Source organism: Oncorhynchus masou, chromosome 23, assembly GCF_036934945.1.
Source record: "Oncorhynchus masou masou isolate Uvic2021 chromosome 23, UVic_Omas_1.1, whole genome shotgun sequence".
Classification (NCBI taxonomy): Eukaryota; Metazoa; Chordata; class Actinopteri; order Salmoniformes; family Salmonidae; genus Oncorhynchus; species Oncorhynchus masou.
Window position 1 is genome coordinate 46,275,614 of NC_088234.1, and position 26,338 is coordinate 46,301,951.

Consider the following 26,338-nt stretch of genomic DNA (forward strand, 5'->3'; position numbering starts at 1 on the left):
TTGAACAAAAACAAAATCAGGATTCTGGAGCTCTATTTTGAAAGTAAAATAACAAAAATAGCCATATTGTCAACCTATGACTTCCATCTTGGGGCGGCAGGGTAGCCTAGTGGTTAGAGCTGTGGACTAGTAACTGGAAGGTTGCAAGTTCAAACCTCCGAGCTGACAAGGTACAAATCTGTTGTTCTGCCCCTGAACAGGCAGTTAACCCACTGTTCCTAGGACGTCATTGAAAATAAGAATTTGTTCTTAACTGACTTGCCTAGTTAAATAAAGGTAAAATAAAATAAAAAAATCTCCAGGCCATTAGACTGCTATGCAGTCACCATGAGCCGGCCTGCCCAGTACCCTGCCCTGAACTTAGTCACTGTTACTAGCCAGCTACCACCCAGTAATGTACCCTGCACCTTAGACACTGCTGGCCTATGTACATAATAAATTGAACACTGGTCACTTTAATAATCGTCACATACATTATATAGTCTAGGATGATAATATCACTACTGCTGTACACATCTTTTCTATTAGGTATTTTATTAGGATCCCCATTAGATGTTGCAAAAGCAGCAGCTACCCTTCCTGGGTCCACACAAAACATGACGTAATACAGAACATTAATAGACAAGAACAGCTCAAGGATAGAACTACATAACAAAAAAATATATTTAAAAAAAGGCACATGTAGCCTACATATCAATACATACACAATCTATTTAGGTCAAATAGGGGAGAGGCGTTGTGCCGTGAGGTGTTCCTTTATCTGTTTTTTGAAACCAGGTTTGCTGTTTAATTGCGCAATATGAGATGGAACTTAGTTCCACGCAATAATGGCTCTAAATAATACTGTATGCTTTCTTGAATTTGTTCTGGATTTGCGAAATGTGAAAAGACCCCTTGGTGGCATGTCTGGTGAGGTTAGTGTGTGTGTCAGAGCTGTGTGTAAGTTGACTATGTAAACAATTTTGGATTTTCAACACATTAAATGTTTCAACTCTCAGATGCAGCTTAACTAGGTCTTTCCTTGCAGCACTCGACTTATCAAGATAAGACAAAACTAGAGCCTACAGGATTTACTGTTTGGTATGTGGTGTCAAAAAAACAGAGCATCTCTTTATTACAGACCGACCTCTCCCAATCTTTACAATCATTGAATCTATGTGTTGACCATGACAGTTCACAATCTAAAACGTAACACCAAGTAATTTAGTCTCCTCAACTTGTTCAGCCACACCATTCATTACCAGATTCAGCTGAGGTCTAGAACTTAAGGAATGATTTGTACCAAATACAATGCTCTTAGTTTTAGAGATGTTCAGGACCAGTTTATTACTGGCCACCCATTCCAAAACAGACTGCAACGCTTCGTTAAGGGTTTCAGTGACTTCATTAGCTGTGGTTGCTGATGCGTACATGGTTAAATCATCAGCATACATGGACACATATGCTTTGTTTAATGCCAGTGGCAGGTGATCGGTAAAAATAGAAAAGGGTAGAGGGCCTAGAGAGCTGCCGCAATACACCACACGTTTCATCTTTGACATTAGAGAAGAATCCATTAAAGAAAATCCTTTGAGTTCTATTAGATAGATTGTTCTGAATCCATGATATGGCAGAGGTTGAAAAGCCATGACAAGTTTTTTTTCAACAGGTTATGGTCAATAATATCAAAAGTCTGCACTGAAATCTAACAGTACAGCTCCCAATCTTTTCTTTCAACAAATCAGTCAATTGTGTCAGTGCAGTACATGTTGAGTGCCCTACTCTATAAGCATGCTGAGTGCCTGTTGCTAATATGTTTACAGAGAAATAGCATTGTATTTGGTCAAACTATTTTTTTCCAACAGTTTGCTAAGAGCTGGCAGCAAGCTTATAAGTCTGCTGTTATAACCACTAAAATGCTGCTTTAGCACTCTTGGGTAGCGGAATTACTTTGGCTTCCCTCTAGGAATGAGGACAAATATTTTCCTCTAGGCTCAGATTAAAGATATAGGGGTGGCTATAGAGTCAGCTACCATCCTCAGTAGCTTTCCATCTAAGTTGTCAATGCCAGGTTTGTCATTATTGATCGATACATTTTTCCACTTTACAAAATTCAAACTTGCACCGCTTTTCTTTCATTATAGTTTTTTTTATGCATGAATAAGATGGCTCACTGTTCGTTGTTGGCATTTCCTGCCTAAGTTTGCCCACTTTGTCAATTAAGTAATCATAAAAATAAATTGGCAAGATCAAATGGTTTTGTGATCTGATTCAATAAAAGATGGAGTTGAATTTGTCTTTCTGCCCATAACTTAATTTAAAGTACTTTTATCTCAATCATTCTTTATATCATTGATCTTGGCTTCATGAAAAAAAAAAGGATATGAGTTTAGTCACTGGCTTTCTGAAAATTGAGAAATTATTATTTATTAGCCACACCTTCTGTTCCATGATCTCTTTCAACCATAGTTTTTCAATTCCTCAATCCATGGAGCCTTAACAGTTAACAGTCTTAAATTAACAGGTGCATGTTTATCAATAATTGAAAGATGCAATTTCATAAATTCATCAAATGCAGCATCTTGATTCTCCTATCGGCTGCCTTCGATACTGTGAACCATCAGATCCTCCTCTCCACCCTCTCCGAGTTGGGCATCTCCGGCGCGGCCCACGCTTGGATTGCGTCCTACCTGACAGGTCGCTCCTACCAGGTGGCGTGGCGAGAATCTGTCTTCTCACCACGCGCTCTCACCACTGGTGTCCCCCAGGCACCTCTCCTATTCTCGCTATACACCAAGTCACTTGGCTCTGTCATAACCTCACATGGTCTCTCCTATCATTGCTATGCAGACGACACACAATTAATCTTCTCCTTTCCCCCTTCTGATGACCAGGTGGCGAATCGCATCTCTGCATGTCTGGCAGACATATCAGTGTGGATGACGGATCACCACCTCAAGCTGAACCTCGGCAAGACGGAGCTGCTCTTCCTCCCGGGGAAGGACTGCCCGTTCCATGATCTCGCCATCACGGTTGACAACTCCATTGTGTCCTCCTCCCAGAGCGCTAAGAACCTTGGCGTGATCCTGGACAACACCCTGTCGTTCTCAACTAACATCAAGGCGGTGGCCCGTTCCTGTAGGTTCATGCTCTACAACATCCGCAGAGTACGACCCTGCCTCACACAGGAAGCGGCGCAGGTCCTAATCCAGGCACTTGTCATCTCCCGTCTGGATTACTGCAACTCGCTGTTGGCTGAGCTCCCTGCCTGTGCCATTAAACCCGTACAACTCATCCAGAACGCCGCAGCCCGTCTGGTGTTCAACCTTCCCAAGTTCTCTCACGTCACCCCGCTCCTCCGCTCTCTCCACTGGCTTCCAGTTGAAGCTCGCATCCGCTGCAAGACCATGGTGCTTGCCTACGGAGCTGTGAGGGGAACGGCACCGCAGTACCTCCAGGCTCTGATCAGGCCCTACACCCAAACAAGGGCACTGCGTTCATCCACCTCTGGCCTGCTCGCCTCCCTACCACTGAGGAAGTACAGTTCCCGCTCAGCCCAGTCAAAACTGTTCGCTGCTCTGGCCCCCAATGGTGGAACAAACTCCCTCACGACGCCAGGACAGCGGAGTCAATCACCACCTTCCGGAGACACCTGAAACCCCACCTCTTCAAGGAATACCTAGGATAAAGTAATCCTTCTCACCCCCCCCCCTTAAATGATTTAGATGCACTATTGTAAAGTGGCTGTTCCACTGGATGTCAGAAGGTGAATTCACCAATTTGTAAGTCGCTCTGGATAAGAGCGTCTGCTAAATGACTTAAATGTAAATGTCTTATTAATCAAATTAGACCAACAAATATGTTTTACATCACCCACATAAGAGTCAGAGCAAAATCTTTTGAATGGTCTCTTATATACTATTTTAGGCCGAGCTTTTGGAACTTTGGCTTTCCTGGATATAGCCATAATATTGTGATCACTGCATCCAATGGGTACAGATAGAGCTTTAGATCAAAGTTCTACAGTATTAGTAAAAATGTGATCGATACATTTGGATAATCTTGACCCTGTAGTATTTGTAAACACCCTGGTACAGTAGTTTGATTAATAACCTGAACCAGATTGCAGGCAGATTGCACTGGTTACAGTGAGAAGCTTCCTATTGAGCGGACAAGCTTGATGAAAACCAGTCAATATGCAGGTCTATTTCCATCACATACACTATCAAACATTTCACACATATTATTGAAATACTGACTGTTAGCACTTGGTGGCTTATAGAAACACCCTAAAAGAAAAGGCTTCAGATGTTGTTGCTGGTTCACTTGGCACAACACTTCAGATAAGATCTTCTCTAAGCATTACAAGGAAATAGCTCTGAATATATACAGCAACACCTCCCGCATAAGCGTTTGTCTCTTATATAGATGTTATATTCTTGTATTGCTACTGCTGTATCATCAAATGAATGATCTAAATGAGTCTCAGAAATGGTTAACATTTGAATATTATCTTATGTTATTTTTTCAATTTTACCAGGCAAGTCAGTTAAGAACAAATTCTTATTTTCAATGACGGCCTAGGAACAGTGGGCCCCTTGTTCAGGGGCAGAACGACAGATTTTTACCTTGTCAGCTCAAGGATTCGAACTTGCAACCTTCCTGTTATTGATTTCATTAACCTTATTTCTAAGGCTACATGTGTTAATATGGGCAATTTTCTTTATTACTTTATTTTTTTTTTACCCCTTTTTCTCCCCAATTTCGTGGTATCCAATTGTTGTAGTAGCTACTATCTTGTCTCATCGCTACAACTCTCGTACGGGCTCGGGTAGGAGACAAAGGTTGAAAGTCATGCTTCCTCCGATACACAACCCAACCAAGCCGCACTGCTTCTTAACACAGCGCGCATCCAACCCGGAAGCCAGCCGCACCAATGTGTCGGAGGAAACACTGTGCACCCGGCAACCTTGGTTAACGCGAAATGCGCCCGGCCCGCCACAGGAGTCGCGATGAGACAAGGATATCCCCTACCGGCCAAACCCTCCCTAACCCGGACGACGCTAGGCCAATTGTGCGTCGCCCCACGGACCTCCCGGTCGCGGCCGGTTCCGACAGAGCCTGGCGCAAACCCAGAGTCTCTGGTGGCACAGCAGTACAGCGCCCTTAACCACTGCACCACCCAGGAGGCCAATATGGGCTATTTTCAGCCCTTTCCTGGGTAGCTTACCAGAGATCGACATAATATGGAAAAGAGCAAACAAAGCAAGAGAAAAAAATATATACATTCAGCACTCCATTAAATCAATTGGTGTGTGTGTTGCGGGGTTGAAGCCAAGCCTGTTGGTTTGTAGCTATCTTGTCCTTTCCAGGCTGGAGGAATGGGCCAAAATACCAGCAACAGTGTGTGAAAACCTTGTGAAGACTTACAGAAAACGTTTGACCTCTGTCATTGCCAACAAAGGGTATATAACAAAGTATTGAGATAAACTTTTGTCATTTACCAAATACTTATTTTCCACCATAATTTGCAAATAAATTCATTAAAAATCCTACAATGTGATTTTCTGGATTTTTTTCTTCTCATTTTGTCTCTCATAGTTGAAGTGTACCTATGATGAAAATGACAGGCCTCTCTCATCTTTTTAAGTGGGAGAACTAAATACTTTTTTGCCCCACTGTATATTTATTTTAATATTATTAACCTTTATTTAACAAATTGTGTGCCTATATGTCCCTATGGGACTCCCAATCACGGCTGGATGTGATACAGCCTGGATTCGAACAAGGGAATGTAATGACGCCTCTTGCACTGAGATGCAGTGCCTTAGACCGCTGCGCGACTCAGGAGCCCCGAATTTGTTTGAATTGTTCTGTCTTAGTGCACTGCTGTAGCTAGAATCTTTGAAATTTTGATTTAATCTTTATTTAACTAAGCAAGTCAGTTAAGAATACATTCTTATTTACAATGACAGCTTAGGAACAGTGGGTTAGCTGACTTGTTCAGGGGCAGAATAAATCACAGAGTTGACAAGGTAAAAATCTGTCAATCTAGCAACCTTTCAGTTACTGGCCCAAAGCTCTAACCACTAGGCTAACTGCCGCCCCAAACATAAATAGAAACATAAGCATATCGCTGCACCTGCAATAACATCTGCAAAATGTGTAAGCGACCAATAAAATTATTCGATTTTGATTTGATAATCACTGGATTAATTTATTTATTGAATACCATCTCAGTGGTCTATTAATCAAATCAAATGTATTTATATAGCCCTTCTTACATCAGCTGGTATATCAAAGTGCTGTACAGAAACCCAGCCTAAAACCCTAAACAGCAAGCAATGCAGGTGTATTACACTTCTTAATAAAGCATTGTGATTTACGTTAGAATTACTTTAAAATATAACTACTTTTTTGTGGCACTGAAATTATACTATTTTTTTGGGGTGCGATCAAATCATGGGATGGTGCCACCAACTGAAAAAGTTAGGGGAAATGTTAGTTTGGAGCCCTGATTTTGGCACCATTTCTTTGCGTGTCTGGTATTAGCTGTGCTTTGAGTCAGCTAAAATTAAATATACCTTGGCACAGATTGTGAAGAAAGACGTCAAAGAAGGGGATGTTGATTGGCTGGTGGCTTCGCCGATGCTCCTCTATTTGGCCCAAAACCATCTGTATTTGGTTAGAAAGGACAGCACGGGTTACAAATGAGCTATTAGCAACAGAGTGGCATGACACTTGCAAGCCAAAATGTGACATCCCTACTGAAGTCACACTTCTAAAAACAACAAGTAAAAATATAGCAGCGAGCAGCAATGAACTGGGTTCACAGGATGACAAAGGACACAAGATCATTTGGATAACAAAGCAAGCACTATCATGTACGAACTATCATCCTTTATGTTCATTCATGAGTCTAAATACAACATCTGGAGTGAATCTGATATGGTTCATGAAGATGTTTGCAGATGATTGAGTTAATAGTTTTCTTCCAGATTCAGTGTGGTTAATCTTAGAGACGTCCATGATAGCGATTGAAGTAAATCCACCGTGAAGTGGATTTACAGTGATTTAAATGTACAAGTAAAACCAGATTTTTGATTTGTCTATAATCTGCCAGCCATATTTTGACCAATCCATTAGCTTTTCTCAAACTAAGTTAAAACATACAGTTGAAGTCAGAAGGTTACATACACCTTAGTCAAATACATTTAAGCTCAGTTTTTCACAACTCCTGACAGAGATAATTATTTATTTCAGCTTTTATTTCTTTCATCACATTCCCAGTACACTCAAATAGTATTTGGTAGCATTGCCTTTAAAATTGTTTAACTTGGGTCAAACGTTTTGGATAGCCTTCCACAAGCTTCCCACAATAAGTTGGGTGAATTTTAGCCCATTCCTCCTGACAGAACATGTGTAACTGAGTCAGGTTTGTAGGCCTCCTTGCTCGCACACGCTTTTTCAGTTCTGCCCACAAATGTTCTATAGAATTGAGGTCAGAGCTTTGTGACGGCCACTCCAATACCTTGACTTTGTTGTCTTTAAGCCATTTTGCCATAACTTTGGAAGTATGCTTGGGGTCATTGTCCATTTGGTACACCCATATGCGACTGAGCTTTAACTTCCTGACTGATGTCTTGAGATGTTGCTTCAATATATGCACATCATTTTACTTTCTCATTTTGCCATATATTTTGTGAAGTGCACCAGTCCCTCTTGCAGCAAAGCAACCAACAACATGATGCTGCTACCCCCTTGCTTCAAGATTGGGATGGCGTTCTTCGGCTTGCAAGGATCCCCCTTTTAACTCCAAACATAACGATGGTCATTATGGCCAAACAATTCTATTTTTGTTTCATCAGACCAGAGGACATTTCTACAAAAAGTACAATCTTTGTCCTCATGTGCAGTTGCAAACCATAGTCTGGCTTTTTATGGCGGTTTTGGAGCAGTGGCTTCTTCCTGCTCCGATCCCGGAGCAAACATCAATTATTCCGGAGCTAACCAGCTGAAGAGTTCCATCAGCCACTCCTGGACTACAATCACCTATCCGGACCCGTTTTACTGCCGATGCGGAGCCCCACCAGGCCTTCCCGACTGGACTACCAACGTTATCTGCCCGGGGGAGTTATCCAACTGGCCCCTCCCTCGCAACGTTACCTGAACGCCCATCTGCGGCCCACTAATCGTTAGCCGTCTTATCGGCTGCTATCTGAATAGGTCTATCGGACAATTTTTCTTGGGTCACTATAACTATTTTGCCAATTGGATTGATCCCTTCTACCACACGGAACCCCACTAATCTACCGATGGAAACGCACAAGGTGGCTAAAAACAGACCTCCATCCTATGCTATCTTGCTACCGATGGCCTGGCTAGTTGTGTGAATCGCCGTTACCCCAACCAACCTCACTACCCACTGGACCCTTATGATCACTCGACTAAGCATGCCTCTCCTTAATGTTAATATGCCTTGTCCATTGCTGTTCTGGTTAGTGTTTAGTGGCTTATTTCACTGTAGAGCCACTATCCCTGCTCATTATACCTTATCCAACCTTTCAGTTCCACCACCCACACATGCGATGACATCACCTGGTTTCAATGATGTTTCTAGAGACAATATCTCTCTCATCACTCAATACCTAGGTTGACCTTCACTGTATTCACACCCTACCATACCTTTGTGTGTACATTATATCTTGAAGCTATTTTATCGCCCCCCAGAATCCTCCTTTTACTCTCTGTTCCGGACGTTCTAGACGAACAATTCTCGTAGCTTTTAGCCGTACCCTTATCCTACTCTGTTCCTCTGGTGATGTAGAGGTGAATCCAGGCCCTGCAGTGCCTAGCTCCACTCCTATTCCCCAGGCGCTCTCTTTCGATGACAAGGCTATTATGGAACCGTAATAGCCTTGGTTTCATGCATGTTAATATTAGAAGCCTCCTCCCTAAGTTTGTTTTATTCACTGCTTTAGCACACTCTGCCAACCCGGATGTTCTAGCAGTGTCAGAATCCTGGCTTAGGAAGACCACCAAAAACCCTGGAAGAGTTCTCTCCTACTATCCAGGTCTGTACCCAAACAATTTGAACTTCTACTTTTAAAAATCACCACTCTAAAAACAAGTCTCTCACCGTTGCCGCCTGCTATAGACCACCCTCTGCCTCCAGCTGTGCTCTGGACACCATATATGAACTGATTGCCTCCCATCTATCTTCAGAGCTCGTGCTGCTAGGTGACCTAAACTGGAACATGCTTAACAACCCAGCCATCCTACAATCTAAGCTTGATGCCCTCAATCTCAAACAAATTATCAATGAACCTGCCAGGTACACCCCAAAGCCGTAAACACTGGCACCCTCATAGACATCATCCTAACCAACTTGCCCTCTAAATACACCTCTGATGTTTTCAACCAAGATCTCAGCGATCACTGCCACATTGCCTGCATCCGTAATGGGTCAGCGACCAAAAGACCTCCACTCATCACTGTCAAACGCTCCCTGAAACACTTCAGCGAGCAGGCCTTTCTAATCGACCTGGCCGGGGTATCCTGGAAGGATATTGACCTCATCCCGTCAGTAGAGGATGCCTGGGTTTTTTTATTTTTTATTCCTTCCTCACCATCTTAAATAAGAATGCCCCATTCAAGAAATGTAGAACCAGGAACAGATATAGCCCTTGGTTCTCTCCAGACCTGAATGCCCTTAACCAACACAAAAACATCCTATGGCATTCTGCATTAGCATTGAACAGCCCCTATGATATGCAACTTTTCAGGGAAGCTAGAAACCAATATACGCAGGCAGTTAGAAAAGCCAAGACTAGCTTTTTTAAGCAGAAATTTGCTTCCTGCAACACAAACTCAAAAAGGTTCTGGGACACTAAAGTCTATGGAGAATAAATACACCTCCTCCCAGCTGCCCACTGCACTGAGGATAGGAAACGCTGTCGCCAATGATAAATCCACTATATAATTGAGAATTTCAATAAGCATTTTTCTACAGCTGGCCATGCTTTCCACCTGGCTACCCCTACCCCGGTCAAAAGCACTGCACACCACACAGCAACTCGCACAAGCCTTCCCCATTTCTCCTTCTTCCAAATCCAGTCAGCTGATGTTCTGAAAAAGCTGCAAAATCTGGACCCCTACAAATCAGCCGGGCTAGACAATCTGGACCCTCTCTTTCTAAAAATGATCTGCCGAAATTGTTGCCACCCCTATTACTAGCCTGTTCAACTCTCTTTCGTGTCGTCTGAGGTCCCAAAGATTGGAAAGCAGTTGCGGTCATGCCCCTCTTCAAGGGGGGGGGGGGGCACTCTACCTATATCTATCCTACCCTGCCCTTCTAAGGACCTTGAAAGCCAAGTCAACAAACAGATTACCGACCATTTCGAATCCCACCATACCTTCTCCGCTATGCAATCTGGTTTCAGAGCTGGTCATGGGTGCACCTCAGCCACGCTCAAGGTCCTAAAGGATATCTTAACAGCCATCGATAAGAAACATTACTGTGCAGTCGTATTCATTGATCTGGCCAAGGCTTTCGACTCTGTCAATCTCCACATCGGCAGACTTGACAGCCTTGGTTTCTTAAATGATTGCCTCGCCTGGTTCACCAACTACTTCTCTGATTTGATTTCAGTGTGTCAAATCGGAGGGCCTGTTGTCCGGGCCTCTGGCAGTCTCTGTGGGGGTGCCACAGGGTTCAATTCTTGGACCGACTCTCTTCTCTGTATAGATCAATGATGTCGCTCTTGCTGCTGGTGAGTCTCTGATCCACCTCTACGCAGACGACACCAATGCCATACAACTCTCTTTCCGTGGCCTCCAATTGCTCTTAAATAAAAGTAAAACTAAATGCATGCTCGTCAACCGATCGCTGCCTGCACCTGCCCGCCCGCCCAACATCACTACTCAGGACGGTTCTGACTTAGAATATGTAGACAACTACAAATACTTAGGTGTCTGGTTCAACTGTAAACTCTCCTTCCAGACCCATATCAAATATCTCCAATCCAAAGTTAAATCTAGAATTGGCTTCCTATTTCGCAACAAAGCATCCTTCACTCGTGCTGCCAAACATACCGTCGTAAAACTGACCATCCGACTGATCCTCGACTTCGGCGGTCATTTACAAAATAGCCTCCAATACCCTACTCAATAAATTGGATGCAGTCTATCACAGTGCCATCCGTTTTGTCACCAAAGCCCCATATACTACCCACCACTGTGACCTGTATGCTCTCGTTGGCTGGCCCTCGCTTCATACTCGTCGCCAAACCCACTGGCTCCAGGTCATCTACAAGACCCTACTAGGTAAAGTCTCCCATTATCTCAGCTCGCTGGTCACCATAACAGCACCCACCTGTAGCACGCGCTCCAGCAGGTATATCTCTCTGGTCACCCCCAAAACCAATTCTTCCTTTGGCTGCCTCTCCTTCCAGTTCTCTGCTGCCAATGACTGGAACAAACTACAAAAATCTCAAACTGGAAACACTTATCTCCCTCACTAGCTTTAAGCACCAGCTGTCAAAGCAGCTCACAGATTACTGCACCGGTACATAGCACATCTATAATTTAGCCCAAACAACTACCTCTCCCCCTACTGTATTTATTTATTTTGCTCCTTTGCACCCCATTATTTCTATTTTGCACATTCTTCCACTGCAAATCTACCATTCCAGTGTTTCACTTGCTATATTGTATTTACTTCACCACCATGGCCTTTTTTTGCCTTTTACCTCCCTTATCTCACCTCATTTGCTCACATTGTATATAGACTTATTTTTCTACTGTATTATTGACTATGCTTGTTTTACTCCATGTGTAACTCTGTGTTGTTGTAAGTGTCGAACTGTTTTTTTTTTTATCTTGGCCAGGTCGCAATTGTAAATGAGAACTTGTTCTCAACTTGCCTACCTGGTTAAATAAAGGTGAAATAAATAAAATTAATTCCTTGCTGAGCGGCCTTTCAGGTTATGTCGATTTAGGACTCGTTTTACTGTGGATATAGATACTTTTGTACCCATTTCCTCCAACATCTTCACACGGTCCTTTGCTGTCGTTCTGGCATTTTCGCACCAAAGTACGTTCATCTCTAGGAGACAGAACACGTCTCCTTCCTGAGCGGTATGACAGCTACGTGGTCCCATTTTTTGTACAGATGAGCGTGGTACCTTCAGGCGAAAGGAAACTACTCCCAAAGATGAAATTGACTTGTGGAGGTCTACAATTGTTTTTCTGAAGTCTTGGCTGATTTCTTTTGATCTTCCCATGAGATCAAGCAAAGAGGCGGTGAGTTTGAAGGTAGGCCTTGAAATACATCCACAGGTACACATCTAATTGACTCAAATTATGTCAATTGGCCTAACAGAAGCTTCTAAAGCCATGACAATTTTATGACATTTTCCAAGCTGTTTAAAAAGGCACAGTCAATTAAGTGTATGTAAACTTCTGACCCACTGAAATTGTGATACAGTGAGTTATAAGTGAAATAACCTGTCTGTAAACAATTGTTGGAAAAATTACTTGTGTCATGCACAAAGTAGATGTCCTAACGACTTGCCAAAACTATAGTTTGTCAACAAGAAATTTGTGGAGTGGTTAAAAAACAAGTTTATTGACTCCAACCTAAGTGTATGTAAACTTCCAACATCAACTGTACCATGGGCCTACATCACAAATTGTGTTTTTTGGTTATATGGTTCATAAGATTTTTAAAGTCTTTTTTTGCACATGTTAGCATGCTATCACGTCTTGCAAATGTCAAAGATGGAGGGAAATCTATACTAATGGACCTTATGGGTCCTTGAGGCAAATTTGACAACTAAACAATGTTTCAAGTCACTAGGTCAAACGGGGTGGCGGATATGACGATTTAAGTGAATGATCATGACAGCGCCACCTATAGTGAATCGATGCCATTCTTTTTAACAAAGTTACTCAAAAGTTACCAATCTATGCTTGAGTTATTTGACCATGTCGAGGTAATTATTATTTTATTTTTAATTAAAGAACAATAGATTTAGCTGTGGAAAAACAAAACAATGTGGAGTTAAAATATAACTGCTGAATAGTTAGATAGTAGCACTTGTACTAAACCTGTATGCAACCAGCCAGAACACTGGTGGTCATTTTCTTGTAGAGATTGGCGTACTTATCACAGTCTGTGATTAAGTCCCGCAGCTCTGTGACCATAAGCAAGTTGACACTGTGCTTGTCCAGCGCCTTGACCAGGGCTTCCTTTGTGCCCAGACGACACATCACCACGGCATAGTCTTTGTTCAGAGAGGCCAGGCGATACAGGAAGCGGATGAGCTGCTGGACAACCTAGGGGGAAAAAAAAGAGAAAAACTTGTGTCATGACCATTAGCTAAAATAGAAACACAGGATTATAGCTATGCATTTATAATCATGGAGGATCCACAGGATGCTGGTGAGGACAGGTCAAAATAATGGCTGGAATGGATTGAAATCAAATACATTGAAACCATATGTTTGATACCATTCCATTTGAGTCATTACTATGAGCCAGTCCTCCCCAATTAAGGTGCCATCAGCCACATGTGGGAAGATCTTTCTTACCTCACGGTCATTGATGAATGTGGTCATAGAAGACAAGCATGGTTCTATGTTCTCATGCCATGGAAGCAGATCCTCCTGGTAATTGTCCAAGACCTTGTTCAATATTCTACAGGAGATAATATAAAAACAGTCACAACTGTAACCACCTGACACAATACATGCATTGCATATATACAGTGCCATTCGGAAAGTATTCAGACCACTTTAGTTTTTCCACATTTTGTTATGTTACAGCATTATTCTAAATTTGATTAAATAAAATAATTTCCTCAGCAATCTACACACAATAACAAAGCAAAAACAGGTTGACATTTTTGCTAATGTAATTTTTTGCTTATTTACATAAGTATTCAGCCCCTTTGCTATGAGACTCTAAATTGAGCTCAGGTGTATCCTGTTTCCATTGATCATCCTTCAGATGTTTCTACAACTAGATTGGAGTCCACCTGTGGTAAATTCAATTGACTGGACATGATTTGGAAAAGCACACACCGGTCTATAAAAATGTCCCACAGTTGACAGTGCATATTAGAGCAAACCGAGTCTCATAGCCGAGTCTTCTGCATGCGCAAGCATCCTGGCTAGCTTATTCTGCTCCCTTAAGAAGATTCAGACAAATTACTAGATAGACTCAATCCGTATATGATGTGAGACACACTTTACAGATGTACCGAAAGTAACAAATTCTAGTACCGAACCATTTTTCATGTTACAGTTTCGAAAAAGCGCCGTCTCACCTGAGGATGGAGAGCTGTGTGGCCCGGTCAGCCCGGTGCTGGTCCATGAGGCGCACCAGGTCCTGGTAGGTCTCTCGGCTACGGGTCACCTGGTTGCACTCCTCCTCTAGCTGGGAGGAGTTGTCACAGAGCAGCTGCTCCAGGGTCAGGATCACCTCCTTGTTGGCTGTCATCTCTTTCAGACTCACCACCAGCATCTTTAGCTCCGCATCCTTGAAGTCCAACTCCTCCATCAACTCTGAGGGGACATATTCAGAACAGAACTTACTTAATCCTCTTTGTCCAGGGTTGTGCATAGAAAAGTACTGGGCGGCCCACCTAAGTGTTTTTATGGGCCACATAACTTATGAAAATAGAAAATAATGGAAAAACATTCAGTGTAAACTTAAAGTATGTACAGTCGTGGCCTTGAGAATGACACAAATATTAATTTCCGCAAAGTCTGCTGCCTCAGTTTGTATGATGGCAATTTGCATATATTCCAGAATGTTATGAAGAGTGATCAGCTGAATTGAAATTTATTGCAAAGTCCCTCTTTGCCATGCAAATGAACTGAATCACCCAAAAACGTTTCCACTTAATTTCAGCCCTGCCACAAAAGGACCAGCTGACATCATGTCAGTGATTCTCTCGTTAACACAGGTGTGAGTGTTGACAAGGACAAGGCTGGAGATCACTCTGTCATGCTGATTGAGTTTGAATAACAGACTGGAAGCTTCAAAAGTAGGGTGGTGCTTGGAATCATTGTTCTTCCTCTGTCAACCATGGTTACCTGCAAGGAAACACGTGCAGTCATCATTGCTTTGCACAAAAAGGGCTTCACAGGCAAGGATATTGCTGCCAGTAAGTTTGCACCTTAATCAACCATTTATCGGATCATCAAGAACTTCAAGGAGAGCGGTTCAATTGTTGTGAAGAAGGATTAAGGGCACCTAAGAAAGTCCAGCAAGCTCCAGGACCTTCTCCTAAAGTTGATTCAGCTGTGGGATCGAGACACCACCAGTACAGAGCTTGCTCAGGAATGGCAGCAGGCAGGCAGGTGAGTGCATCTGCACTAGAGGTCAACCGATTATGATTTTTCAATGCCGATGCCGATTAAAAATCTGCCTTTTTTTTGTTTGTAATAATGACAATTACAACAATAATTTTAACTTAATATAAAACATCAATAAAATCTATTTAGCCTCAAATAAATAATGAAAAATGTTCAATTTGGTTTAAATAATGCAAAAACAAAGTGTTGGAGAAGAAAGTAAAAGTGCAATATGTGCCATGTAAGAAAGCTAACGTTTCAGTTCCTTGCTCAGAACATGAGAACATATGAAAGTTGGTGGTTCCTTTTAACATGAGACTTTAATATTCCAAGGTAAGAGGTTTTAGGTTGTAGTTAATATAGTATTTATAGGACTATTTCTCTCTATACCATTTGTATTTCATATACCTTTGACTATTGGATGTTCTTATAGGCACTATAGTATTGCTGGTGTAACAGTATAGCTTCCGTCCCCGTCCTTGCCCCTACCTGGGCTCGAACCAGGAACACATCGACAACAGCCACCATCGAAGCATCGTTACCCATCGCGTCACAAAAGCCGCGGGGAATAACTACTCCAAATCTAAAAGCGAGTGAAGTTTGAAACAGTATTAGCGCACACCCAGCTGACTAGCTAGCCATTTCACATCTGTTACACCAGCCATTAGGCTGATAGGCATGAAGTCATAACCAGCGCTGTGCTTGCGAAGAGCTGCTGGCGAAACGCACGAAAGTGCTGTTTGAATTAATGATTATGGGCCTGCTGCTGCTCAGTCAGACTGCTCTGTCAAATCAGACTTAATTATAACATAATAACACACAGAAATAAGAGCCTTTGGTCATTAATATGATCAAATCCGGAAACTATCATTTCAAAAACAAAACGTTTATTATTTCAGTGAAATACGGAACCGTTCGGTATGTTATCTAACGGGTGGCATTCCTAAGTCTAAATATTCTTGTTACATTGCACAACCTTCAATGTATGTCATAATTACGTAAAATTCTGGCAAATTAGTTCGCAATGAGCGATGCGATGAACACAAGAGAAATGACAATTTCACCTGGTTAATATTGCCTACTAAACTGGATTAGTAGTTATAACTAGGTATTATGATTTATTGTTTTTTATAATATAAGTTTAATGCTAGCTAGCTATTTACCTTGGCTTCTACTGCATTCACATAACAGGTAGCCTACTCGTGGAGTGCAATGGTTAGAGCGTTGGACTAGTTAACTGTGCGGTTGCAAGATTGGACCCCTGAGCTGACAAGTTGAAAATCTGTCGTTCTGCCCCTGAACAAGGCAGTTAACCCACAGTTCCTAGGCCGTCATTGAAAATAAGAATGTGTTCTTAACTGACTTGCCTAGTTAAATAAAAGGTATACAAAAAATAATAATCGGAAATCCGCGCCCAAAAATACCGATTTCCGATTGTTATGAGAACTTGAAATCGGCCCTAATTAAATCGGCCATTCCGATTAATCGGTTGACCTCTAATCTGCACGCACAGTGAGGCAAAGACTTTTGGAGGATGGTCTGGTGTCAAGAAGGGAAGCAAAGAAGCCACTTCTCTCCAGGAAAATCACCAAAACGAAACTTAGACAGTCAGGGAGAATCCCAAATTGTAGTATTTTTGTCATGGCATGGGGCCCCTTTGATTTTGCTTTAATGTTTGAGTCACTCTGATAGCCGTGGCAAAAAGTGTAGAATTGCAGGAAATTTGCTTTAAAACTGCACATTTTCCTCTCAGCCTCATGGCAAGGTGTAAAATTGCAGGAAATTGTATTTTACAGCGAATTTCTCTGTCTCATGGAAAAATGTGTAGAATTGCATGAAATTGGCTTTAAAAAAAGCAAAATTGTATTACTGTGGCCAACAGGAGAGCCTCTAAAATGGCCATGCCCCCACCACAACTAACACCTAAACCCAATTTTGATCCCGAAAAAACCGTTGTCCACATTGGGACATAAGCCCATAAGAAAGGGATGTCATATTTTCTTTGTTTATTTATTGTTAGAAGGAACTATCATAGTAATACAAGAGGCGTGGCAGAAAAAGCTCATGTGCAACTAGCCAGCTAGGAACGCCAATACATAACCGTAACTCAGCACTTATTGATGAGTCTGTTCAGATGAGCAGTGAAATCGCACCTTTTTTCTCCAGCTTGTGGTCCATGGAGATGTGGTTGAGGGCGATGATGGCCAGCCATTTCTCTGGCCGTGACGCCGCGAGGCACTTCTTGAGCACGGTGCTGACATCACAGGCCACCAGCTGCTCCGCCAGGCTCTTACTACTAGAGATCAGCATGATGATCACCAACAGACCGTTCCTTACCGACAACATACACCTGGTAGGAGAGAGAGAGCAGATATCCCTTAGCCTCTACTGTAACAAAAGCAGTCTCATTATAGGGGTTGGGCATGTTAACATTCACTTTGAGAGCCGGTCGAGGAGCAAATGACATACCCAGGTGTGTTGAGCATCAGTTCAATGGCAGCAGGGATGGCAGCCAGCAGTCCCTTGGAGCCCTCGGGGGTGGCAGAGCCAATACTGGCAAAGACTCCGAGCATCATGGGTGTGGCCGACTCAGAAAGAGGAAGACAGCAACTGCTCATGCTGCTAAGGTTATACTTACTGGCGCCTGTGACGACCATCAGAGTCTAGAGCGGAGGGAAGAAATCAATCGTGGACAGAAACATGATAGAAAGCTTCTACTTTACAGCTATAGAGTTCTCATTACTTGTCATCCCCTAAAACTGCATAAGAAATCTAGCTAGATTACATAACTGGCGGGAGTAAAAACAACTCACAACAAAGTGATTGGGAACTCACCGCCAGGGCAACTTGCTGGATCTGTGGAACAGTGGGGTATTCCTGCATACAAGAGAGGATGGCTTTGACGCCCCCCTCCGTGGCAAAGGAGACCCTCCACTCGTACTTGACCATGAGGGTGCGGGTGAAACGCAGGGTGCTGACCACATTCTCCTTGGGCTGCCCACACAGCATGTCGACCACAAGCTTCAGGACTTTATCCCTGTGGGGAGGGGGGGGGTCAGAGAAAAGTCAAAGATCGTGTTGGGAGGACACAAATGTCAAATGTGACCCTATAAGAGAGGAAATGTGCAGGCAGCAGCCTTACCGGATGGTCTGGACAGCATCTGTCCTGAGGGTGCTCCTTTCCTGAGGCCCCTCGTCCTCTAGGACCTTGGTGATAAACTTGATCCCAGCCAGCTGCTGGACTGGATCTGAGCCACTCTTCTTCATGATGTCCACCACCTCCCCAAGCTTCTCCAGGGCCGTCTTCTTGCCCTGCACCTTGGAGTTGTTGAACACTGGTGGGGAAAACACAAGGCAAAGCATGTTAGAGTAAGAATGGCTGTCATCAAGTAAATCATCCTGTATCCTGGGGTGTATTCACTGGGAACCAACGGAAGCAAATGGACTGAAATTGGGAGGGATCTACCTGAATTTGTCAAATTAACACTCGTTTTCATTTTCACATTGCAAAATGTTTTGCTACAACAACAAAAATGGTTTCACTTGTCTTTCAATGGAAAAAAGGTGTTGGCTACAGCTAGAGGTAGTTTTCCAACTGAAAAAAACAAACAACGCTCAAACACACTGACTGCCACACCTTTCATCTTCTCCTCCAGGTCTTCTGAGTAGTTAGACTCTTCCATGGGCAATTCAGACTCGGTGTCAGAGATATAGTTTGTAGGACTCTCCTTCTTAGGCTTCTTAGAAAATGAGCCCATGACAGAGGAGGAGGAAGCAGTGCCAGCAGATGAAGAGGTGCCCTGTCCTCCTCCCAGGCCAGAAGAGCCCGGGCAGCCGTCGGGCAGCAGCTCGTCATCCTCCAGGCCTCCCCCACCGCGCCGCATGTAGTGTTTAGAGAAGGAGTGGGAGCAGAGCAGGTCCCACAGACACGAGTTCTGCAGGGTCTGCTTCAGGTAGTGGAGCAACTTACGGGCCACCTCGCCTGGCACCGACAGCCGGATAAGAGTGGCCTCATCTGCGTCTGACATCTGACAAAGCAGAGAGAAGCAAGTCAAAAAACATTAAATCTACGGTCAACTTGCATGGGGGCTGAGAGTCATGAAAAGAACAGGAAGAATGATTAGATTAGAGAGTGAGGGATTTGAAGCCAGATGGGAGGATGGAGTGATGGACACTTGCCTGTTCATCGAGGCTCTGACGTAGGATGTTGTTGATCTCCTGCTGTTGCTTTGGTTCTAGCTTCTTGATGAAGAAGAGCACTTCCCACCACTCAGCCCGGCTCAGGGTGGCGCCATCAGCATGCAACCCCTCAGCCAGGTAAGGCAACGAGTACAGCCCACCAGGAGGCTTGGAGAAGAATGTCTGACTCACTACATATAAGGGAGCACAACACCAACAATATTAGACAGTTACTAATAAAACAATATTTGGGCATTTTGTTGAGTTTACAGAATAACCTGCAAGTGCATTAGGGCTCAAAGTTCATGTGCCTTGATGCTTTCGGAGCCACGCTATTGTTGAAAGTCACTTACTTAAGTGTGAGTCTATGGGTGCAGGTGACCCCCTCTTACCAGCCGTTAGCTTGATGGTCTCAGTCAGGGAGGAGGCCTTCTCCTGGACGTCTTTCTCACCCTGTCCACTGGTGCCCGCGGCCATGATCTCAACCATGTGCCAGTGCACCCAGTAGGTCCGAGATAGGGAGTTCCAGTACACCTGTGGCCACAAAAAGAAGCAAACCGCAATAAGACAATCACATTGAAGCAAATGTGAGCTTATATTGTTAATAAAAGTTTTTGTAACTCCGTCATCACTCTAAACCCTTAATCAGATCTCAGGAGCCAGCTGTGTGCTGATACCAGGTGTGATGTTTTGTACCTGCACTGGTGGCGAGCCGTCGTTACTGTAGCGGAAGTCCCCCTCATCACCAGCGCTGACTTCCTCATAGTCCTCCAGCATACGGACCAACATGCCGCTCTTCAGGTTGTCCTGCACGTATTCCACGTAAGCAGACCGGCTGGCAAAGTCTGTGCGTGTCCTGAAGCCGCTGCCGGTCTTCTTCTTGGGTGGTGTTGTGGCTGCCATGCTTGAGGTGGTAAAGACAGGAAAGGCAGAGGCAGAGAAGCGGGGCTGGAATATGGAGCGTAGCATGCGGCGGGGCGGCACGTCCTCCTGGTCCTCCCCGCAGGCCCTGCCCTGGGCCAGGCTGCTGGACTGTGGCGGTTGCCGGTTGTGGTCCCAACCCATGACGTGAACCAGCTCAGAGATGAGGTTAGCCATGGCCATGGTGAACTCAAACTCTCGCTGGACACGTAGGTTCTCTGGCTGGTGGCCTGCCCCTGAGGAGGAGCCTAGTGCGTCTTGCCGCTCAGAGCTTGACTCCACCCCTGCCGTGTTGAGCTTGTCCATCAGGGACGTCACACACAGGTACCGCTTCACCAGGGAGAACAGTAGCTTCCCTGGGATCTGGAGCACACAGGAAACGTCACATTCCATCTTAGCAATAGGTAATTTACTGGTTTAATCTACGACAGGGTTCTCCAACCCAGTTCCTGGACAGCTACCCTCCAGTTGGTTTTCACTCCAACTCCAGTTGTAAATAAGCTGATTCAGCTTATCAACCAGCTAATTATTTAAATCAAGTGCATTAGATTCAGGTTGGAGTGAAAACCTACAGGGCAGTAGCTCTCCAGGAACAGTGTTGGAGTGAAAACCTACAGGGCAGTAGCTCTCCAGGAACAGGGTCGGAGTGAAAACCTACAGGGCAGTAGCTCTCCAGTAACAGGGTTGGAGTGAAAACCTACAGGGCAGTGGCTCTCCAGGAACAGGGTTGGAGTGAAAACCTACAGGGCAGTAGCTCTCCAGGAACAGGGTTGGCGTGCCCTGATCTAGAGGTACATGTTGGAACACATTGATGAGTAAAAGTAGTGTACATAGACATAGAATGTGATTTGGTAGCTACCTGAGGGAGGTGGATTCCCTCAAAAGAGATGCCATGCTCCTCAGAGGAGGTGGTCTCTGCAAACAGCTCCAGGAGGGTGTAGCGATTGTCAAAGTCCATGTGCTGCTCAATACCATCCTGCTGGCTGAGTGACAGGAGCACATAGGCACGGCTCCCTGGGGGAAGACAGAAGCTCCATTGTTATTTTAGGTGGACACACTCTCCCTCGTGCTCTCTCACCCTCTCTCCCCACACACAATTTAAAATCACAGTGCAGCTTGCTCGCCTGCACTTTTTCGACGCTAATGATGCAGAATGTTGCATGTAGAATATCCTAGCCTATTCAATGATGATTGGCTCTGCTTTACTGAAGTTGTGTGACGGCCCTCCCACTCGGTCTGCCGTATTCTTTCTCTTTGCTCGTTTCTCTTATTAGGATGTTCGGCGGGAGGAGCTGGGAGGGACACACCTGGGCCCGGGTTTGTCCCGGGATAATTACACCTCTTCCCCATTCATTGAGGAGACCCTCTCCATGCAGACACACTGTTAGATTTTGGTTATGGCATTTGTGTGGCCGTTTTGTTTGTTTGCTTTGGCACCTTTAAACACATTTATGCACGCAACCACTCACGTACACTGATTACACATACCATTGCTAATTGTATTTACGTTACCTCAGTTAATAAATATATTTTTGTTATTCCTAATCTCCACGTTGTCTCCCTTTTTGTTACAGACTTCGAGCCGGTTTGTGACAGTTGCGAGACATTGCAAGCCAATTAATTGCAAAATACAGCATTCCATTAAGAGATACAGCTTTTGATTGCCGATAGACAGCCCTAGTGCACGGTTCTAACTGTCTGCCTGGTGGCCGGCCTGCTTCTACTGTGCCCCTCCCCCCTCCCTCAGTCCTTTGCTAACTTGCTATGAAAGATGTGAGTGTTTGTGTTCTCAGAAGTACAGAACTAAATCAGTCTCCTCCATTCCAAAAATACGGAATCGTAGGAGCCGATTCCTAACAGAAGATGTGTTTTCTTTCAACTAAATATTATCTCACGACCTTCAAAGTACTTTTTTAGGTCTGGTCTGCCGGCAGGCTACGCGTAGGTAGCTCAAGATTATTTGATTGACAGTTCTGGTCACCTAGTGATGGACGTCGGCCCCGCTTCTGAAGCGGCCTTATTTTACAAACAAGTAAAATGCCCATTCAGTGGCGCTTCAAAACCATCTCCAGAGAAGGTTTCGTGTCGGCATTTAAAAAGCTGTAGTTTCCGCTAGACTTTCAAGTAGATAAAACTTATTCACCCGGCTCTAGCGGTCATACATACGTAATAGAACCATTATTCTGCATTATGAATTGAAGTGGAACTTTATGATTTAAAAAAAAAAATTAAAAAAATGGGTGTTTAAACATTAAGCAAAATTGTCATCTAGTGTCTAATGAGGTGGTTACCACTGTCCCAGGAGAGTTGAGATATACCAGAGCTTAATCATCTTAATCACCTGATTAACAATACATTTCAGTTTCACTCAATTTGCACTTACAAGACAACCTAAAATCCTGGCATGGTAATAGTACTTAAAATGATGTGCTTTGTTTTTGCACTTGCACCAAGAAATCCATGTGAACAAATATATTTAAGTGCAGAAGTGTGTGACTAAGATTACAGGCAGCCCAATTATGTTTTCCACTAATTGGTCTTTTACCCAATCACATCAGATCTTTTCACATCAAATATTTTTCAGAGCTGACCTTATTGGTCAAAAGACCAATTAGTGAAAACGCAACCTTTGTGACAAAGCAAAGGCCTTTACAACCATATCAGCTCATATCACCTCAGAATATGTCAAAAGTGTAAACACAGACAGGGTTCAAGAGATCTCCTGTGTACTCGCGTATTTCCTCAACAGGGCTCAGCAATGAAAACAAACAGTCAGTTAGTGACAGACACTGACGGGAATGCAGAGCTGCCCTTAGCGTCATGTCAAATGTCTCAGCCCTTCCTGATAGAAGTTACATCGAATAAAATTCCACAAGATTGTGAGCCTCATAGCCTAAGGAGGGAATTAAAAATGTACAGAAACCAAGAGGCAATTCTATACAAGACAGCAGAGCACACACATTCAGATCTTCATTTGTTTTTTTTGGCCTCCCTAGTGGCGCAGCGGTCTAAAGGCACTGCATCGCAGTGATATAGTCGTTACTACAGACCTGGGTTCATTCCCAGGTTGTTCCACAACCGGCCATGGCCCCAAAGGATTGTGCACAATTGGCCCAGCATCGTCCGTGTTCGGGGAGGGTTTGGCAGATGGGGCTTTATTTAGCTCATTGCACTCTAGCGACTCCTTGTGGTGGGCCGGTGCCTGCAGCCTGCCGATGGCGCCAGTTGGACGGTGTTTCCTCCAACACATTGGTGCGGCTGGCTTCCGGGTTAAGCTGGCAGGTGTTAAGGAGCGCGGTTAGGCAGGTCATGTTTTGGAGGACGCATGGCTCCACCTTCGCCTCTCCCGAGCTCGTTGGGGAGTTGCAGCGATGAGTCAAGATCGAAAATTGCAGAGAAAAAAGGGGTTCAACTTGTTTTTGTTAGAGTAAAAACATTGTGAGTGGCTTAATAAAGAAAAAGTAGCCTACAATAAAAATAAAACAGCCAAATTCAATGAATGTTCTACTGTTTTCATAAAGCATGTTAGAAAATATAAATTTCAGGCCTCCTAGCTGTGCCACTAGAGATTCTGGGTTCGAGTCCAGGCTCTGTCGCAGCCGGCCGCGACCGGGAGACCTAAGGGACGGCATACAATTGGCCCAGCATCGTCCAGGTTAGGGGAGGGTTTGGTCAGCAGGGATGTCCTTGTCCCATCGCGCACTAGCGACGCCTGTGGCATGCCAGGCGCAGTGCACACTGACACGGTCGCAGGTGTACGGTGTTTCCTCTGACACATTGGTGGGCCTGACTTCTGGGTTAAGTGGGCATTGTGTCAAGAAGCAGGGCGGCTTGGTTGGGTTTCGGAGGACGTACGGCTCTCGACCTTCACCTCTCCCGAGTCCGTATGGGAGTTGCAGCGATGAGACAAGACTAACTACCAATTGGATACCATGAAATTGGGGAAGAAATTTAAAAAGGTCATATATTTCTACATTTCCTCTCCAGCAGAAAGTTGCTAAGAAAGCTTAAAAAGTGGCAGTACAGTTAAAAAGATTATTTATTTTTGCCAATATAATCCATCCACCTGACAGGTGTGACATATCAAGAAGCTGATGAAACAGCATGATCATTACACAGGTGCACCCTGTGCTAGTGACAATAAAAGGACACTAAAATGTGCAGTTTTGTCACAACATAATGCCACAGATGTCTCAAGTTGAGGTAGTGTGCAATTGGTATGCTGACGTCAGGAATGTCCACCAGAGCTGTTGCCAGATAAATTAACATTAAAATTACCATAAGCCGCCTCCAACGTGTAACCACGCCAGCACACGACCTCCACATCCGGCTTCTTCACCTGCGGGATCGACTGAGAACAAACCACCCAGACAACTGATGAAACTGAGGAGTATTTATGTATGTAATAAAGCCCATTCCAGTCACAACTTGTAGACTTGTTTATGTGCTGCTGTGCGTTTTGTTGCTAACCTTACTTTGCTACCTGACAGTTTTTACTTTTTAATTACTGTTTATAATTTTTAGTTTTTCCCTTGCTCTACTTTTTTTTCAGTGAACTTCTTCACTCCAGACACTTTATCTGGACATGGTTTGACAGCATAGCAAAGGATTGTGTTGACCACATAGGAAATAGGATGATGTATGTTGAAATTAATGTTGCTTTTTTTGCAAAAATAAATATATTTTTTGCTTAAATTCTTTCTATTTTTTTGTTAGCCAGCCTGCCAGCTAAGTAGCATCTGCCACTAGCAGTCAGTGTAGTCAGTTCAGCTATCCCCATTGAGACCGTGTCTGTGCTTCGACCTAGGATGGGCAAAACTAAACATGTCGGTGTTCGCTTTAGAAATCTCACTGGAATAAAGACTTCCTGCCATTATTGAAAGAGATTATGATTCCTCACATCTCAAAATAGGGCTACTTAATGTTAGATCTCTCACCTCCAAGGCAGTTATAGTCAATGAACTAATCACTTATCATAATCTTGATGTGATTGGCCTGACTGAAACATGGCTTAAGCTTGATGAATTTACTGTGTTAAATGAGGCCTCACCTCCTGGTTACACTAGTGACCATATCCCTCGCGTGTCCCGCAAAGGCGGAGGTGTTGCTAACATTTATGATAGCAAATTTCAATTTACAAAAAAAACAAAACATTTTCGTATTTTGAGCTTCGAGTCATGAAATCTATGCAACCTACTCAATCACTTTTAATAGCTACTGTTTACAGGCCTCCTGGACCATATACATCGTTCCTCACTGAGTTCCCTGAATTCCTATTGGACCTTGTAGTCATGGCAGATAATATTCCAATTTTTGGTCACTTTAATATTCACATGGGAAAAGTCCACAGACCCACTCCAAAAGGCTTTCGGAGCTATCATCGACTCAGTGGGTTTTGTCCAACATGTCTCCAGACCTACTCACTGCCACAGTCATACTCTGGACCTAGTTTTGTCCCGTGGAATAAATGTTGTGGATCTTAATGTTTTTCCTCATAATCCTGGACTATCGGACCACAATTTTATTACGTTTGCAATCACAACAAATAATCTGCTCAGACCCCAACCAAGGATCATCAAAAGACGTGGTATAAATTATCAAACAACCCAAAGATTCCTAGATGCCCTTCCAGAATCCCTCCGCCTACCCAAGGACGGCAGAGCACAAAAATCAGTTAACCACCTAATTGAGGAACTCAATTTAACCTTGTGCAATATCCTAGATGCAGATGCATCCCTAAAAACAAAAATACATGTCATAAGAAACTAGCTCCCTAGTACACAGAAAATACCCGAGCTCTGAAGCAAGCTTCTACAAAATTGGAACGGAAATGGCGTCACACCAAACGGAAGTCTTCCAACTAGCTTGGAAAGACAGTACCATGCAGTATCGAAGA

The 26,338-nt window shown here is 43.8% G+C and overlaps 1 protein-coding gene across 4 annotated transcripts in view; it reads right to left on the bottom strand.

Annotated features, from left to right (window-relative positions):
* Window positions 1-26,338, bottom strand: part of LOC135510915 (cullin-9-like) — a 70,248-nt gene that overhangs the window by 37,707 nt on the left and 6,203 nt on the right. For 3 of the 4 annotated variants that reach the window (XM_064932242.1, XM_064932243.1, XM_064932245.1), the window contains exons 3-15: window positions 21,302-21,456; window positions 20,218-20,805; window positions 19,875-20,055; window positions 19,522-19,712; window positions 18,980-19,370; window positions 18,485-18,677; window positions 18,178-18,379; window positions 17,812-18,005; window positions 17,496-17,692; window positions 14,310-14,547; window positions 13,573-13,678; window positions 13,090-13,317; window positions 6,564-6,654 (exon numbers count right to left, since the gene is read on the bottom strand). In XM_064932242.1, the coding sequence (XP_064788314.1) occupies window positions 6,564-6,654; window positions 13,090-13,317; window positions 13,573-13,678; window positions 14,310-14,547; window positions 17,496-17,692; window positions 17,812-18,005; window positions 18,178-18,379; window positions 18,485-18,677; window positions 18,980-19,370; window positions 19,522-19,712; window positions 19,875-20,055; window positions 20,218-20,805; window positions 21,302-21,456 (2,955 nt within the window). The remainder of the gene's footprint in view (window positions 1-6,563; window positions 6,655-13,089; window positions 13,318-13,572; window positions 13,679-14,309; window positions 14,548-17,495; window positions 17,693-17,811; window positions 18,006-18,177; window positions 18,380-18,484; window positions 18,678-18,979; window positions 19,371-19,521; window positions 19,713-19,874; window positions 20,056-20,217; window positions 20,806-21,301; window positions 21,457-26,338) is intronic. The other variant, XM_064932244.1, reaches the window with a different exon arrangement.